General features: G+C 46.4%; 1 protein-coding gene across 2 annotated transcripts in view; it reads right to left on the bottom strand.

Moving 5' to 3' along the window:
- Nucleotides 1-14,851, bottom strand: part of NAMPT (nicotinamide phosphoribosyltransferase) — a 31,534-nt gene extending 16,683 nt beyond the window's left edge. For both annotated transcript variants that reach the window (XM_041002002.1, XM_041002003.1), the window contains exons 1-4: nt 14,628-14,851; nt 3,771-3,927; nt 2,629-2,732; nt 1,107-1,235 (exon numbers count right to left, since the gene is read on the bottom strand). In XM_041002002.1, the coding sequence (XP_040857936.1) occupies nt 1,107-1,235; nt 2,629-2,732; nt 3,771-3,927; nt 14,628-14,684 (447 nt within the window). In that variant the 5' untranslated portion in view covers nt 14,685-14,851. The remainder of the gene's footprint in view (nt 1-1,106; nt 1,236-2,628; nt 2,733-3,770; nt 3,928-14,627) is intronic.
- Between the last annotated feature and the right edge of the window lie 2,248 nt (nt 14,852-17,099).

Raw genomic sequence — 17,099 nt, 5'->3', positions numbered from 1 at the left:
AATGCGTATCTCCTACTGCAGTTTCTCTTGTGCGATAAAAGTCTATGCCACTCCCTGTGCCCCTCCCCCTTATCAAAACCTTACTTTCCATTTAATGATTCTCTTAGAGTTACCTGTTGCTCTGCTCTCATCCAAGTCTTTACTCTTAACAACATCAGTAGTTAGTTACGAATGAACAGCCACCTCTCCCTTGGAGGCCCTTAAATGAGACACATCATACTCTAATCTTGTACCAATGGTTGAACTTTTTTGTTAATTTAGCAAAATGTACTCACTGCAAACATATATTCAGATGCATTCCTGGACCTCTTCCTTTTCAAAGTGTTTTGGTCTTTCAGGTGAATCTCAAATATAATGTTTTACAGCATACACATCTTACAATAACAATAAATTAGCCTAACCAGAAACTGATTAGAGAGTCAGTTGTGACAACAAATTAAAGAGCCCACAGCTGTCCAAAGGCCATGTAGGATGTGGCATCGTTGACGGCAGTGCCTGGGTGCAACTTCCAGCTCTGTTCCTGATCCCAGCTCCCTGCGAATGTGCCCCCTGGGAGGCAGCAAGCCATGGGTCAAGTACTTGAGTCCCAGCCATGCCCACAGGACACCATGATTAAAGGCCGGCTCCCAGCTCCAGTCTAGTCTACTCCTGGGTGTTGGTGGCACTGTGGGAGTGAATCAGCACATGGAAGATCTTTTTCTTTCTTCAGGTAACATGAAAATAGTAAATTTTAAACAGTTTAAAAACTTGAAACTTGGTTGAATCTTGGGTATTTTACTCATATATAAGATCTAAATTAAACTACTGAATAGTTAAGTAAATTATAAGAACTGTAACTATGTGAAAACATACTCATAGTTAGATATGCATGCAAGGAAAACACGTTAAAAAAAAAGCATCAGCCTGTGACACCGACTTGGAAAGTTAACAAAATGAATACTGATCTTGTTCGTACTTACAATAAGAAGCTGAAAATATTAGGTGGCACTGCCAGAGCCAAGACTAACTCGAGAATGGATAGAGGAGTCATTCAGGTTGGAACACAGTCCCTCCAAGTCTATATCTTCAAGTAATGTTAACAATAATAATAGTAATAATCATCCTACCTCAATCCAGTTGGTGAGCCAGTAGCATTCCGGGTCTGTGTTTTCCACTGTGAAGAGGACATTTCCGCGGGGAACCACCGAGCCCTCAGGAACTGCCTTCACTTCTATTGGAAGGTGCCCATCGTATTTCTGATGAGAGGACAAGGAAAGTAATCACTCCATACATGGTCCTCGACTGCCTGTCCCAGTAACTGCTCACATTTCATAGAGGTCAAAGTCGCCATCAGGGAACATTATTGCATTGCTAATCATCTGGTTAAAATAACTTTATTCCCTGCTAAGTTAGGTAAAAATAAGTGTAGGCACTGACATTAATTTTTACATTTAATGTTGTCAAGTGCCTTTATGAAGAAGGGCCAACATCATGGCGGAGAGGCCAGTGCCACATGGGCACCAGCTCTTGCTCAGCTGCTCCAGCTCTGGTCTAGCTCCCTGCTGAGCTGGGGAATACAACAGAAAACGGCACAGGCATTTGGGCTCCTGCCACCCACACTGGAGACCCAGATGAAGCTTTCACCAGCCCTGGCAGTGGTGGTCACCCTGGGGAGCGAGCCAGATCTCTCTTTTGCTTTTTCAACCAAATCAACCAATCTTAAAAAAAAAAAAGAAAAAAGAAAAAAGAAAAGAAAAGAAGCAAAAGAAACCAAAGACTGGGGTGGGAGAAAGCACTGTGGCAAGGCGGGTAAAGCCACTGCATGCAGTGTTGGCATCCCATATGGGCACCAGTTCAAGTCCCAGCTGCCATTTACAATCCAGCTTCCTGCTACTGTGCCTGGGAAAACAGAGGAAGATGAATCAAGTACTTGGGCCCCCGAACTTACACGGGCAACCTGGGATAAGCTCCAGGCTCCTGGCTTCAGACCAGCCCAGTTCTGGCCATTTTGGAGGTAAACTGACAGATAAGAGTGCATACTGTGTGTGACTTTGACTTTCAAATAAATAAAATCGTTTTAAAAATTGAAATTGCAAAGTTATCTAAGCTAAAATGCTTTCCCTCTGCTCTTCAGATAAACAATGAGTTTGTTCCAACAAATTCTAGATGTATTCCAATACCACAATAGATCACAAGCAGAAAAGAGTTGAATGATAATCTATTCTATTAAAAGTCCTTTGTAGGAAATTCTGAACTGAAAAACACTTCTGGGTCTGGCATGGTGGTACAGCGGGTTAAGTGGCCGTCTGCAGCACTGGTATCCCGTATGAGCACCAGTTCAAGTTCCTGCTGTTCCACTTCTGAACCAGCTCCCTGCTAATTCTGCTGGGAGGGTGGTGAAGAAAGGCCTGAATACTCCGGCCTCAGCTACTCATGTGGGAGACCAGGATGAAGCTGCTGGCTCCCGCCTCTGGCCTGGCCCAGTCCTGGCCGCTGTAGCTGTGGGGAGCGAGTTGGCATATGGATGATCTCATACTCCCTCCCCGCAACCGTGTCTTTCAAACAAACAAACCAGACAGACAGACAGACAACTCAGTCTTGAAAAAGCAATACAAAACAGATCAAAGCTTAAGAGTATTTTGTTTTTACCTCCAAAATGTAGTTCCACCCCTTTTCATTAAAGACATCATCCTGGAAGTGTTCTCTGTAGACCTCTTTGGCTTCCTGGATTTTCTCTTTGGTCACTACTTTGCCTAAAAGGACATACACCTCCAGTTTACGATTTCTAAAGATATTCTGCATTGCTGAATTGTCACAGAATTAACATTTTTAGCCACATTATATTTCATCCATTCTATGGTTTAAGAAACTGAAAGGTTAAATGACTTACATAGAGCCAGTAACAGTCAGAAAGGAATTCGTATTTTCAACAACTCACTCTTAGCATAAATGTTAATTTGTTACAAAAGCAGATGTACAAAAAGCTATTTGCATAGTAATTCAAAATCCACAATAAGTTAACTTATCCCTATTAAGTTAGTCACGTTTCACATTTGAGATGATTCAAAAGTGTCCTACACTTTCCAGGTGAGCCGTCTCACTTTAATCATAAAGCAATGTCTTCAGTGAGCCATATTTCCACAATTACCACATTTCTGCCCCCAGATGCACTTTCAGTTGGCTTTTACTGAGGACAACAATGGTTTAGTACCTACTTACAGGACACTGAGTGTTAAATGAGTAACGACAGCGGAGCTACTTGAGCTAATGCTGGCTGAGAAGAGGCAACACATTTTAGTTATCACTCATAACTGCTATTTTACAAAGCTTTCAAACTCCAGAAGTGAATTAAAGTGTGCCATCAGCCTTTGGTAACTTTATACCAATAATAAACCCATTTAAAGGATCCTGGGTATGCTACAATAAGTGCTTTTTGCACCTAACTTAAGTTCTATCATTTCATGGCATATCTGAACTTTTTATCTTAAAGTAGCCAAGAATGTGAAAAGAGTCACCACTAACATAAAATTCAACAGGTCTTTATTCAATCCCGCAGTGTTTAGTTGCAAAAGCTTGGAGGTTCAGAAAAACTTTTTAATGTTTAGAACACCAAGCAACACACTGAATTATGCCTTTAAATTAGCAGATTAGGAAGAATCATTACAGCAGTGAAATAAATGTCAACAACAGAATATTCGAAAGCTACTTCAAATAACAGAACAATACAACAAGGGAGGGAATGAGAAGTCACATAAAAGCAGTGTTGCAAATGTACTAGGAAAAGTTAATACCTTTTAAGTACTTATTAAGAATGTACTGCAACCCATAAAATACTGTCTCCTCGTATTTCACCTTCCTTACTTTGGAGTTTTCTGTTTTCTTTTCACGGCATTCAAAGTAGGAATAAACTTTGCTTGTATTTGGTGGATACTGTTTATAGTGCGTGACCTAAATAAAGAAAAATACCTCGATTACTAGATGCCAGAAAAGTTGAACATACAGACATCACAATAGGAACCGCTTGACATTACTTTGAAATTAGAGAAGCCAAACTTCTCACCTGTTATTGATCAGCTTTTCTTCCCTGGCTTCCATAAAACAGTAATTCTCTTACTTACTAAGGTATTTTTATGGTTTATTTAAAACCACAAGAGTGTTGACTTTTAGAACCAAAGAAGGACCATACGTATCAGCCCCTCAGCTGGACAAGACAGCAGTGCTAACAGCTCTAAGCCGAGAGATGCATCAGCCGCCTGAGGGCACCCACACATAAAGAAGCAACAGCACAACCTGGTACACCCGATTACCCTTGATCCTAGAAAAGGCTTTGGATTTCTGACTTTTAAAAAAATGTTTACAGTTTGGAATACCTGCAGACACTTACTGAAATATATTTCATATAGGACGCACATATAAACCAAACTCTTTTGTTTCATTTACACCCTGACATGCACAGTCTGAAGGTAATTTCCTAGGACATTTTTGGTGTACCTGATTCTGACTAAGACATGTTGCATGTAGTCAAGAATCTTCCATGGGTGGCATCATGTCAGTGCTCCAAATGTTTATGATTTGGGGGTGTGTAATTTGGATTTTCAGATTTGCAGATGCCTAGCCTGTACTATTTAAATGTGGATGTTCATTAAGTTAACTGTCAATGACTTCTCACGATGGCTTCTTCCTTTACACTAAGGGGTACAGAAAGTGATCCCTTCTCACTTCCGTATTGACAACATTACAAAAGCCCAGATAGAAGCAGCAGCAAAAACAAAAACCGACAAAAACATGTTTTGCAATCTTTCACTTTCCTAATTAAAACATAAATTCCCACATATAACATCAACTCCTTACAACTAAAGGAACGTTTTCTGTGGAACTGGCTACATTAGACACTGTGAAAACTGATCTACATCAAACTAGGAAGCTTCTGTACAGCAAAGGAAAGAAGCAACAGAATGGGAAAAAAATCTTTGCACACTACACAACTGATAGGGTGCTAACATCCAGGATTTACTAAGAGCTTCAGAAACTCAGTGACAGCAAAACAAACAAGCCTGGGAAGAAATGGTCAATGGAGATGAGAAGACATTTTTCGGAAACAACAAATTCAAATGGCTAAGACATAGGAAAATTCGTAGGCTCCCTAGCTATTAGGGAAATACAAATAAAAACCACAATGAGCTTCTACCTAACTGTGAGATTAATCTACATCTGGAGATCTACTAACACCCGTGGGCATGGATGTGGGCAGAAACGTGCCCTACCCTCCTTCACTGGTGGTGGGTGTAGCCTGGTACAGCCACTACAGAAACCTGCATGGAGAGTGCTAAGACAACTGAAAATTGATCCTCCATATGACCCAGCTAACCCATTTCTGGACATATATATCCAAAGGAAATGAGATCAATATATGAAACAGTGACCTGTAATCCTGTATTTATAGCTGCACAGTCTATAATAGCAAAGATATGGAAATAATCCAGATGTGTGTGTCAATAGAGAGGCAGATAAAAAAAATTGTGGTACATCTAATCCATGGAATATTACTCGGCCATTAAAAAAGTGGAATCCCCGGCAGGTAAGCACAAGAAACATGATAGGAAACACCCCCAGAACAGGCCATGGAAAGTTACCCACTGGCATACAATTGGCAGGGGTTGGGGGAAGACCAGGCTGAATCTGTCCACGTCATCCATAGGCAAATCCAAGCACCAGTGTGGGTCAAGCCAGGTTCGGTCGCAACAAAGACTAGTGCACAATACGGAATGCCAAGGTGAGGTTGCCTGTACCGGAAGGGACCGCAGCGCCCAACCAGCAAGCGTGAGAACAAGGAAGAAAGGGGGCAGAGCTGGCAGGGGAATAAGGGAGGGTTCCTTTGCTGGACAGCTGCTCCCGCAAGAGCATAGGCTGGGATGGGGGCAGACCAGACTAGGCAGGGCTACCACACCTGTGCGCCTCATGTGGACTAGATCAGGGAAAAGCCAGGCTGGGCAGATTATTCCTACCGGTGCAAACAAAATTAGAGTGGGTGAGGGTTGTTTGGGCTTAGCCACAGCATCAGCTGGAAGAAGCTGGCACTGGGGGCTAGTTCTGTGAAGTCAAACCACAGAACTATCTGGAGAGTGCATAATCTGAGAGTGGGAGAGGCCTGGGAAGGAAATAGTGGGCTCATCCCTCTTGGGTTACCACTTCCACAGGAGGGCATAAAACTAAGACAACGGCTGGGGTGGAATGGGGTGTGGGACAGACTGGATTACTGCTACACATACTTGCTAACCAGGGTAGGGGGCGGGCCTGGTGGGGGTTATTGCGGGTTGCTCCAACTAGGCTGCAGCTCCCACTGGTTTATCTGAGGGTCAAGTATGTTTATCTGAGGGTCAAGTATGTGCTGGGCAGAACCAGGCTGGACTGCAACACCCACTACTAGTTCCAGTGGAAGTCGGGAGTGAAAACAGAACCAACCCAGCAATTACAACCACCAGCTGATCAGGGCGATGGACTGTGCCGGGCCCTGTACTTGCTAGTATATACAAGAATCTGGTTTGAGAACACCTCAGACAAAGTTTCTTTGGAGATCTTCCTAATCTAAATGCTAGACTCAAAACCCTAACCAAGAAGAGAGAAGATAGAACAGGTCAACCAACCATCTCAGTTATGATGGACTATGTCAATCAGTGGATTTTTCAAAGACCTCATAGTGCTTGGAGTGGCAAGACTGGCAGCAATTTGTAACTGTTGAAATATCAAAACCACTTGAGCAAGAACCTCAGAGCATGCCCTACATCAGGGACCTGGGGAGGGTGGGAAATTGGGTGGGCCTTCTCCCTTAATACCCCCCTTTAAACATGAAGGAAACAATATGGAAAAAATACTAGTCTTATCCACTTTCCTGTAGCCCTTGAACCTTTTTACCCTAATTAAAGATTGTCAAAATAAAAAAAATTTTAAAAAGTGGAATCCCACCATTTGCAACAAAATAATCCCAACTAAAGATCAATATGCTCAGTGAAATTGTCAATCCCAAAAAGGCAAAAATAAATTCTCTGATATAAGGCAACTTTCACACAAGATACAAGATCAACAGATATACAGGTAAGCATGTGTATACATATATTCATTTAGAGGAACTGTATCAGGGAGATTAGCATACTAAGATACAGTGCACTATGCATCTCTATTCCCAATGAATAAAAGATGGACTACTAAATATATCTTAATAGGATGCTGGACTTTATAACACTGTCTGCACCTACAATGTCATGATGCACTTCAGCAGCAGAATGACGGACTTGTGACTGTTGTTGAAGGACTTACTATTGTAATAATGTAGGGAAAACCGTGGGAGGAGGGTAAATGGGGAAACCCATCAGCCTATGCAACTGTATCGTGAAAAATTTTAAAAAACCCACCTGTTCTTAAGAAAAATAAAACTTAAAATTTGATGTTCAATATAATTTTAATTTTATTTAAAGTGTTAACATAATAAAACATTTTCCCAATTAAAAATAACTACCACATGTATATTTAGTTTAACTGACAGAGTAGAAAGAGTAACTTCTTGAAGTGTAAGGGACAGGCCAGATCATGACAATACTGGCAGAAATCTTTGCAGATCAAATTTCTTGGGACATTTTTGGTAACATAAACCAATTTTCCTGTCCAGCACCGATATCAAGTTTAAGCAAACCAACCATTTCTCTTTGATTTATACAACCTCAACATGTGGCTTGGTCTGGTCCTCAGAAATCTTTGTATCTTAGCACCACTATACATGGTTCTTCAAAAGGTTCGTAGAAAACACGCATCTCAATTCCACACACCCATGACCTTTCCAAAGCATTCCTATGCTTCCCCTGAGACTTTTTACCATTTTGTTTCCTCTCCAACAGAAGCTAATTTAATCAACACAACCCAGGCAACACTGGAAGTCCATCTTTATGGCAGTAAGTGATCTGAGAGCCTAGCTCAAGCAGGAGGCTTGTAGTTTTCTACTATATTAGAGTCATAGGCATGTTTCTCAATCGTTTATGGTTTGACCTTTAAATTTCAGATACTTAGCAGTGTAGATTATATGGATCACCCATCAAGCATCACTGACGGACTCCCCCCCCACTGACACGACGTGTTGACAGAACGCATGTGCTCGTCTATTTATATATAGGCACCTGCCTTGTTTTAATGGGAAAATTTAGTCAACATCATTCTTAAGAATGTAGCCAATACCTGACTAATAACTCTAGTTTTGCTTCTCCAATCTCCTTTGCTTTTTGCTAGAATGGTCACTCTGACCTTTGACCAGAAAATGGGTTAAGATGTAAATTCAACTGAACCGTTGTATAAGCACTCCATTCACTTACAAACATACACCCTCCTCCTGCCTGTGTGCAGGTGTCTAGAAGCTGAAGATGGACTGACATGGTCCCTAATCTCAGGGGGCTAATTGGTGCTGAAAGGGTAAGAGGAAAAACGGTACAAAGCAAGATACTTTCAGGTCAAGGAGGAAGCCTTGAAAAATGAAGTGGGAGTGAGGGTTGGAGAGCCCTGGGAGACTTCCCTGAGCAGGTGATGTGTGAGCAAGACTTACAGGGCAGGAGAATAAACGCTCTGGCAGAAGGGATGAAACAGAAGGAGCAGCGTGTGTGGCAGTGTGCGGGTGGAGGAAGGAGGCCAGATGGTGAGGACAGAGGTTGGCAAGGGTGAGGTCATGTCAGGCTTTCAGGATACCACAAGGAGTCTGGATTCAGCAGCAAGTGCAACTGCAAGCGATCTTTAAGCTGTGGTGAATACGATCCGATGCACATTTGAGGACCAGCTGGGGAATGGGTGGATTGGGCTGGGGAATGCCGTGGAGACTAAGCTAGCTGGCATCTGGGAAGGTGGAGGAGAGCTGGGCGGAACTGATGCCCATCAGCAATATGATGGGGAGGAATTAAGCAAACCTCCTGGATTTCCGGATTGAGCACCTGGCTAATAACCATGTCATTGATTAGGGACAAACGGGAAGGGAAGTCAAAGCCCAATGTTAGGTGACTAAGTAGGATATAACGACAGAAGTCTTACAATATTTGACATTCAAGTGAACACAAAAAGGGAGCTCTTAAATCATTTTAGGGCTTTTTTGACCATTGCTTTGACTTGTATCAATACAGAAAATGGTTCTACAATAAACACAAAATTATTCACTAGAGGTAGACAAAACACACTATCTGACAATATCTTCAGCAAACCTTACCACTAAAAATGTTTTCCAAACTGGGAGAGCCCTCATGCAGCTAACGGAGCAGCTCTCTGAACAAGCATAATGTGGCCCAGCAGGTCAAGCGGCACTTACAATGCTTCAGCGCCATACTGGGGTGCTTGAGTCCCAACTTTCTGCCAAAGTGTCTGGGAAGGCAGTGGGTGATGGAAGGACATGGGTCCCTCCCACCTGCCGCCCAGGGAGCTGGGACTGAGTTCTTGGCTCCTGGTATTGGTCTGGCCTAGCTCCACCCCAGCTGTTGCAGGAATCTGCGGAATACATCAGCAAATAGAAGCTCGTTTTGACTCTTTCAAACCAAACAAAAAAAAAAAAAAACCCTGTCTTTAAAAAATAGCAACACTGGGCTTGGTGCAGTAGTCTAGCAGCTAAGGTCCTTGCCTTGCATGTGCTGGAATTCCACATAGGCACCTCTCCTAGTCCCAGGCAGCCTGCTTCCATCCAGCTCCCTGCTTGTGGCCTGGGAAAACAGTCAAAGACAGCCCAAGGCCTTGGGACCCCACATCCACATGGGAGACGTGGAAGAAGCTCCTGACTCCTGGCTTTGGATTGGCGTAATTCCAGCTGTTGCGGCCGCTTGGGGATTGAATCAATGGAAGGAAGATCTTCCTCTCTGTATACCTGACTTTCAAATAAAAACAAACAAATCTTTTTTAAAAAATTAGCACCACCATGTAATATCAGTGCCCTTTTTTTTTTTTTTTTATTAGAAAGGCAAATTTAAGAGAAGGATCTTCCATCTGCTGGTTCTCTTCCCATGGCCACAATGGCCAAGGCTGCTGGTTTGGAGCCAGGAGCTAGGATCCACGAGCCACTTTGAGGTCTCCTATGCGGGTGTAAGGTCCCAACGATCTGGGCCATCCTCTGCTTTCCCAGGCCGTAAGTAGGGAACTGGATTAAAAGTGAGGCAGCTGAGACACAAACTGGAGCCCACATGGGATGCCATGTGGGTGGAGGATGAGCCTGTTGAGTCACCAGCCTGGTCCCAATACCAGTTCCTTAGGAAAAAAGGGCACATAGGCTTTCATTATAGAACTTAATTTCACAGCTGCACGATTGGCTTACCTTATGAAAACACAGCATCTGAAATTTATTATACATTGAGTAGCAGCAACTGGCCATGTTTTAATACCTGTAACAAAAAGGTCCTGGCCCTGTTGTGTTTAACAAGGAGCAGGTTTTTCCATTATGGGATGCTGGCCAAGCAATTGCAACACAAACTTCAAGCTCAATATCCTTGTTCCAAGGATGAGACTTATTAAGGCGAGGAGCATCCCTCTGGGCGAGCAGTCCAACTTTCTCTAGATGCCTCATAAAGCTGACCTGATGTCTTCCTAAGATCTTCCCAACTACAGTCGGCTCACCTGACCGAGGCAAGTACCGTTCACTCCTCCAGCTATCCTTCTGTGAAGAAATGAGAAGCCAACATTTACTAGCTCTGTTTCTGAGAGAACATAGGGGAAGACACCCAAGGCCACAGAAAAAAAGCCCAGTCACCCAGACGTCAGGGCAATCAGCAGAGGACACATTCAACTCTACACTGACCAAGACTTTTCACCTCTTCAAAGTTAGCATGCTAGAAACAGGAAAAAAAAACAAAGCAAAACAAAAACTCTGCCTTAACTGATTCTTCCTTCTTTTCGGTATTATTTAAGAAATCTCAAACTCTAGGCTTCTATGTGTTGCTCTGGAAAATAATGCATGGCTATTTGACTTCGGAGCAATAATCACTTCACAACTACAGCTTTAAGGATTTTTCTACTATACTCTCTTGGGAAAAAAGAAATGGTAAAGCCACTTGCATACATTACACAGCCTCTTGTCTGAAACCTTGTGCCACTGAGTTTCTAACAACTTGTACTTCTTAACTTCACATCAAAGCCAAATTCCATCAGCTCAACAAGAAGACACCGGCTTCTGGTATTTCTGCATTGCAAGATAATTAACATCTCTATGAAGTATATTCATGGTTTATACCTATGATTCTATTTCTGCTGCCCAAGATTTTCCCGTAATTTATGTCTTCACATATTGGTTCACAAGCATGTTCAGGTACCAGTGAGTGGCAGTCCTGGGGACAACACATAACCGTCCCTTCAGGAGCAGTAAAAAAGGCAGCTATGACACAGGGACAGTCCAGAGAAGACACTGCGCGGCCAAGATGCCAGGCAGAACTAACTCGTCTGCAGGAAGACTCCCATCTCCAGATTCTTCCTCAAAAAGGCCTCAAACTCCTGGGATTTGTTACCTGATCCTAAGAGGAGCAAAATCATCTTTACAATGCTGCCTTGAGTGTGAACACTATTATTACTTACACTAACATACTCTGGGACCTTGGATATGCAACAGTGCCCTGCACAGGAATGCTGGCTTCTGAGTTCCCTCTTAGCAGTTAAAAAGTAGGACGGCAGCACTTGTCCTGGTCCTGTGCGCCCACACTCTGAAACCTGTCTGAAATCACCTTTTCTCCACTGGTTAGGGAGGCGCTCCTCTGTCTTCTCCGACGCGACCCAACAGGTCTTCAATAGCCATGAAACGCATGGCTGGAATCATGCTGCACCCCACGCCGCCAGCTTACAACCCAACGTGGCACACTTTGTAGCTATCGTGTGATTTCCTGCTTTGTTTTGTAATGTAAGAGGTAGAAACAGAAGTGAGTTCCCATCCACAAACTTACTCCCCAAATGGCTGGCCAAAGTTAGGGGTGGGCTGCGGCCTGAAGCCTGGAGCCTAGCTCCTAGGCTGCCACTCGCTGAAGCAGAGAGGCGGAGCCAGGAACCCACCCCAGGGCGGGGGGGATGCTCACACCTGTGCTGCCCAGGCCTTCCCTTTGTGACCCCTTCCTACAGCCTAGCTAACATCTTCCACACAAAAACAACAAAACAAATCCCTTGTCTCCCTTCCAAAGCATTCCACATGCTACTGACGCACCACGACGGCCAACGGCAGCCCTAGTCAATGCATCTTGTCCTATCTGGCACAGAACTGAAGTACAAAGGAGTAGGTGGTAATTCCAATGTGAGCTTAAAGTCTCTTGTATTTGTAAAGGCCCCTGGATGAAAATGGCAGAGAACCCCACCTGCCTGTGCTCCTGGGCTTCACGTGTGTACAGGTTTTGGAAGTGAATACACGGATTTCACATGCACTGGATAGGATCCCCAGTGTTCTGGGCCCCCTTGAGGGTAAGCAGATAGAAACAAAATGCCCATGCACTGTCCTGTGCTTGGCCACCACCCCATCTACCAACAAAATGAACACACTGTCACAGGCTATCAGCCATTCTCCCTGCAGTTTTAGGAAGAAGTCAACAACTTTTCGCTCTCTTTGACCTAAAGCTAGGAGTTCCCAGGTCGGCTGGTTAGTAGTGTGTAAGCATTGATGTGGACATTCTCAAGGAACAAATATAAGTCTCCTTACTTCTAGCCTCTAGATGACCATTCTTGTTCCTTCCTCTTCTAGGATTAAAAGGATAAAAATGGCAGATAGGCTGTAAGGACCACAAAAAAGGCAAGGAAAATAAACCAAAGATGAAAATGTTGGCTGTGGAATACACACTCCAGCTCAGGGCAAGCACAGCACCTTGGCACTGCTGGGCTGAGGGGTGAAGAAAAATCGTTCTGAAAGGAAAATCTGCAGGAAAGGTTTATTATGAACGGGGTAAAATTACTCCAGTTTGTCCTGAAAATGGAATGGAATAAAATTTACTAAATAGCTATAGACTGTAACAGCATATAGTTCAGTAGCCCTTAACTTTAAGGTAATTTACTATTTTAGCTCAAAGAATGGCAGAAGTCTGATGCTAAAGAAATTTCATATTGCTTGCGTATAACGGTGTACACAATACAAACTAAAGGAATAGCTACCCACTTTTGTTTGGAAAGTTGGAGTAATCAACCTCTATTTTCATTTCCCATTTATAAGTCATTCATTTTATGAGCAAAGCCCATCTAATAATCTGAAACCTAAAGATTCAGTCAAATAAAAATTGTACAGAAGCATGAGAAATCCTACTCTAAAATGACTGCTGAAGACCTTGAAAACACCAGGATGGAATTAAAAGGCATCAGGCACAGGCAAGCACTACAGGTGTTACCACGATCTTGTGCTAATGTGGATTTCCGCCTTTCAACCTCATCTGAGCATTTGCTGATAGATTTTGGCTCTGTTTAAATCTCCTAACCTGAACCTCAAAGGGATCAGAAAGGAGAAACTAGAACTTCAGTGAACTGGGATCCTCTGGAGCCGTTTCCTAACACTGCTGGCTTGAAAACAAGGAAAGCCAAGAACCCAATCACAAAACCCAAACCTGATTCCGTGCTTGACCGCTCTATTCCAAATCACCCACGAGACTCCAGTGAAAACTAAGACCTGAACTGTGTAACTGGGCTGTTGCGTTGACATTTCGCCTAAGTGTCCTGGCAGAAGCACAGTAGAGTTTTACTTCATCTAATTCAGAAACTAGGGGAAAGAACCTATGCTTGGTCCCTTTCATTGCCCCTCCCTCTGTTAATGAGGGTTTTAAATCCAAGCAAAGGGGCTAGCTACGTATGCCAGTGTGCGAAGGGGCAATGTTGTAGTACCTCCCTTTCTACAACTTTTCCAGGCTTCCAACTACGGTTCCTCTAAACTCCGTGGGTTTTCACTTTCCTTTTCTCAGAAATCCTCCAGTGACCCCAGCAGGTTGGCTGCAGCTGCGACGGGTTTTGGGGTTGGGGGCATCCATGATCACTAGTAGTCTGAGGCAGAGCCCAGTGTGGCGTGGGACAGCCGAGCAGGGCTGCGAGAGGGGGGACACTGGGGTCCCAGGGCGGAGGAACCTGGCTGCCGGGCCACCCTACAGCCCGCGACCTCTCCCAGCGCCTGCTCCTCCGGGAGGGACTTACCTGCCCCAGCCAGGGCGCGAGCACGCGGGACCCGGCGCGGCTGCGGGGTGGAGGGGGCACCCCACATGCCTCTCTTTGCAGCCGGCCCCTACCCCCCCCCCACCACCGCCCGGCCTCGGGCGCCGTTACCTAACCGCCCAGCGAGACCCAAAGGGCGGCGCTCCGAGGGAGGGCGTGCGCCCAGGCCACGCCGGGCTGAGTCCGCGCGCGTCGGAGCAGCCCACGCGAGCCCGGAGCCCCGACGCCGACTGCGATCCGCCCCGGTTCCCCCCGGCCGCGCCCGCCCCTCTCCGCGCGCCCCCAGGCCCCGCCTCCAGCCGTCCATCCCTCCATCCCTCCATCCCTCCTCCACCCGGAGCCCCGATGCGGCGGCCGCTTCACCTGCCCATCCCGCGCCGCCCGCCCGCCCGGGGGCCGCCACGCGCCGCGCCCCCAGCCCCGGCCGTCCGCAGCCTCGCGCTCCACGCGCCGCGCACCCGCCTCCTGCCCCCCGCCCCGGGGCGCTCTACCTTGTACGAGTCCGTGGCCAGGAGGATGTTGAACTCGGCTTCTGCCGCAGCATTCATCTCGGGCCGGAGGGCAGGGGGCCGCGCGCCGCGAGCTCCCCGGCGCGGCTGTGAGGAAGGAGAAAAATGGGCTTCACCGCGCTCCGTTGCTTAAGTCACCGCTCGGTCGGTCGGAGCGGGGCGGGGAGGAGGGTGTGTGTGTGTGAGTGTGTGTGTGAGTGCGGGGTGGGGGGAGGACACGGAGCGGGAGGAGGGGCCGCGGGAGGCGGGCCCCGGGCCCGTGACGCGGCGGCGGCGGCGGCTCGCGTGCTCGCAGGCCAGGCGCTCCGGCGGCCTCCCCGCCGCGGCTCCCCCGCCCCCACCCCATCGCCGCGCCGGGGCCGGGGCCGGGGCGGGGCGAGGCCGCGCGTGCGCAGCGCGCAGGGGGCGGGGCGGGGCGGACGTGAGGCACGCGCTCTGGTTCGGGAAGCCGGGGGCGGCGGGGCGGCCCGGGCGCGTGACCCTGGCGTCCGCTTGGGTTTTCACGTCTCGGCCCGGTGCCGGAGGGCGGAGCGTGGGAGGGCACGGGGGTTGAGGGGAGGCGTGCGCAGCCTCGTCTCTCGTGCGCACTGCGAGGAGGCGGTTCGCCCTCCGTGGCCCGGCCTGTGCGTCCCCACCCCGGTCCCTGCCCGGTCTTTGGGTCGTCCCGCAGTCACGCCACACGGCTGGGGCCGGAGGAGCCTCCCACTCGCTCTGCCTGTCCTCCCGCTCAGTCCGCCCCTCTTCCCCCGCGGCGTCCCGAGTGCCTCACCTTTGTCTCCCGCTGGGACTAAGGGTCGAGCCGTCGGCCTCCATCGCTCCGGTGCTCCTAAGGCTCTGTGTTTTAGAGTCCCAGGCGTTGCGGGGAGGAGTGAGGTCTGCGTGGGGGGCCCCTTGGTTCTGGCGCGAGGATCTCCCCCGTTGCTTCTCCCTCCTGTAAGGGGGCGTTTGGACTCTGAGCAGTTGGGGAGTGGGCGGTCTCAGCGTCCCGGGGAAGCTGGGGGTTGCCTTCAGTCCTCCTTAGCTGTAGGCCGGTGAGGGACGTGATGGGATCCGGTGATCTCCCAGAAGCAAGAGGCCGAGGGCCAGAGGTGACTAAAACCTGTCATCGCTGGGAGTCGTCCTTAAGTCCTGGGAAGTGAACTGGTAACCCCCCTAAAACGCACAAGACAGTTGAGGACTTGACCCAGGTGCAGTGAGTTCCGCTATGTGATTGGGGGTTTGAAGCCAAATAAGATTCCTTTTGACTGCATGCTCAGTGGCTTATAAAGTTAATTAAAATTTAAATTTTAAAGAATGTAAGAAGCCTGGGGAAAAGTTTAATGAGAACAGGTACAGGACCACCCAGGGACTGCCCTTCCTGCTAGTAAGTCTCATTTTACTTAGGGACGGGAGTGATAGGGCTTGCACAGGATTAAGCACTGCGAGCGGAATTGGGATTCTTTCAAATAAAACCAGGTACACTCGGCTTTATCTAAGTGTAGGGACAGACCGAGCAAAGAGCATGGAGGAGTAAGACACCCTCTGGCACTCTCCGAGATACTAGATATATGTAATGAGTAACCTTAGGGCAGTTTTCAGCATGGAGGTTTCAAACAAGCGAGAGTTTTCTTTGTTTTTGATTGACCCTCCTGAGGATTACTGGGCAAGATTTTTTTCTTAAGGTTTTTTTGGGGGGGAGGGGCGGATTTTTGTGCATTAGTCAAGCCACACAAAGAAGCAAAAACAGGTTTATTTGATGCTTTTCTTAGCTTGAATTTATATAACCTACTTTACTTACAGGACAAATTCTTATTTGTTCAGCTTCCTGGAATCCATGTATCTATAACCGACCATTGTTCTGTGCCACTTTATGCAGAGAACAAGTAGGATTCTGATGACAAAGTGGACTTTGTTTACAGTGACTTAAAAAAAAATTTTTGCTCTTTAAATTTTTTTTATTACGTTGCATTATGTGACACGGTTTCATAGAGAATTTGATCTTTAAAAAAGATCTTTAATTTCTTTTAAAAAAGCATTTGAGCTTTAATTTCAACACACATGAAAACTATTAATGTTGTGTGTGCATTGACACTGCTTGTTGAATGCCGGAATCAGATCTGCTGAAGGGTTTTTAACTTCAGTCCCTGCAGTGAATGGGGGGAAAAATGACAATGAAGTCATGTTCCCAATAAGAAAAAAAAAATTGCACTTGCTGAAGAGAATATCAGTTTAAAATGAACTGAGGTATAGAACGAAAAATTTCAAAGCACAAAACCAAGGTCTCATATTTGGTATGACTTTCTCCACAAGACAACACACTAACATTTCTGCTCTTGAAATAGCAGCATGTGAGAGAGCCGACGGTGGAACAAATAATGTAGACTCGAGTGGGCCTTTCGCTGTTCCAAGCCCTGGATTATTCTCTCTTATCAAACATCTGCTGGCTCGTGGAGAACTGGACCCCAGCTCCCTCGT

The sequence above is a fragment of the Ochotona curzoniae genome, unplaced genomic scaffold (assembly GCF_017591425.1).
Source record: "Ochotona curzoniae isolate NIBS_2020 unplaced genomic scaffold, NIBS_Ocur_1.0 scaffold_2476, whole genome shotgun sequence".
Classification (NCBI taxonomy): Eukaryota; Metazoa; Chordata; class Mammalia; order Lagomorpha; family Ochotonidae; genus Ochotona; species Ochotona curzoniae.
The sequence above is the reverse complement of the archived record's forward strand: the minus strand, read 5'-3'. Positions and strand labels throughout refer to the sequence as shown.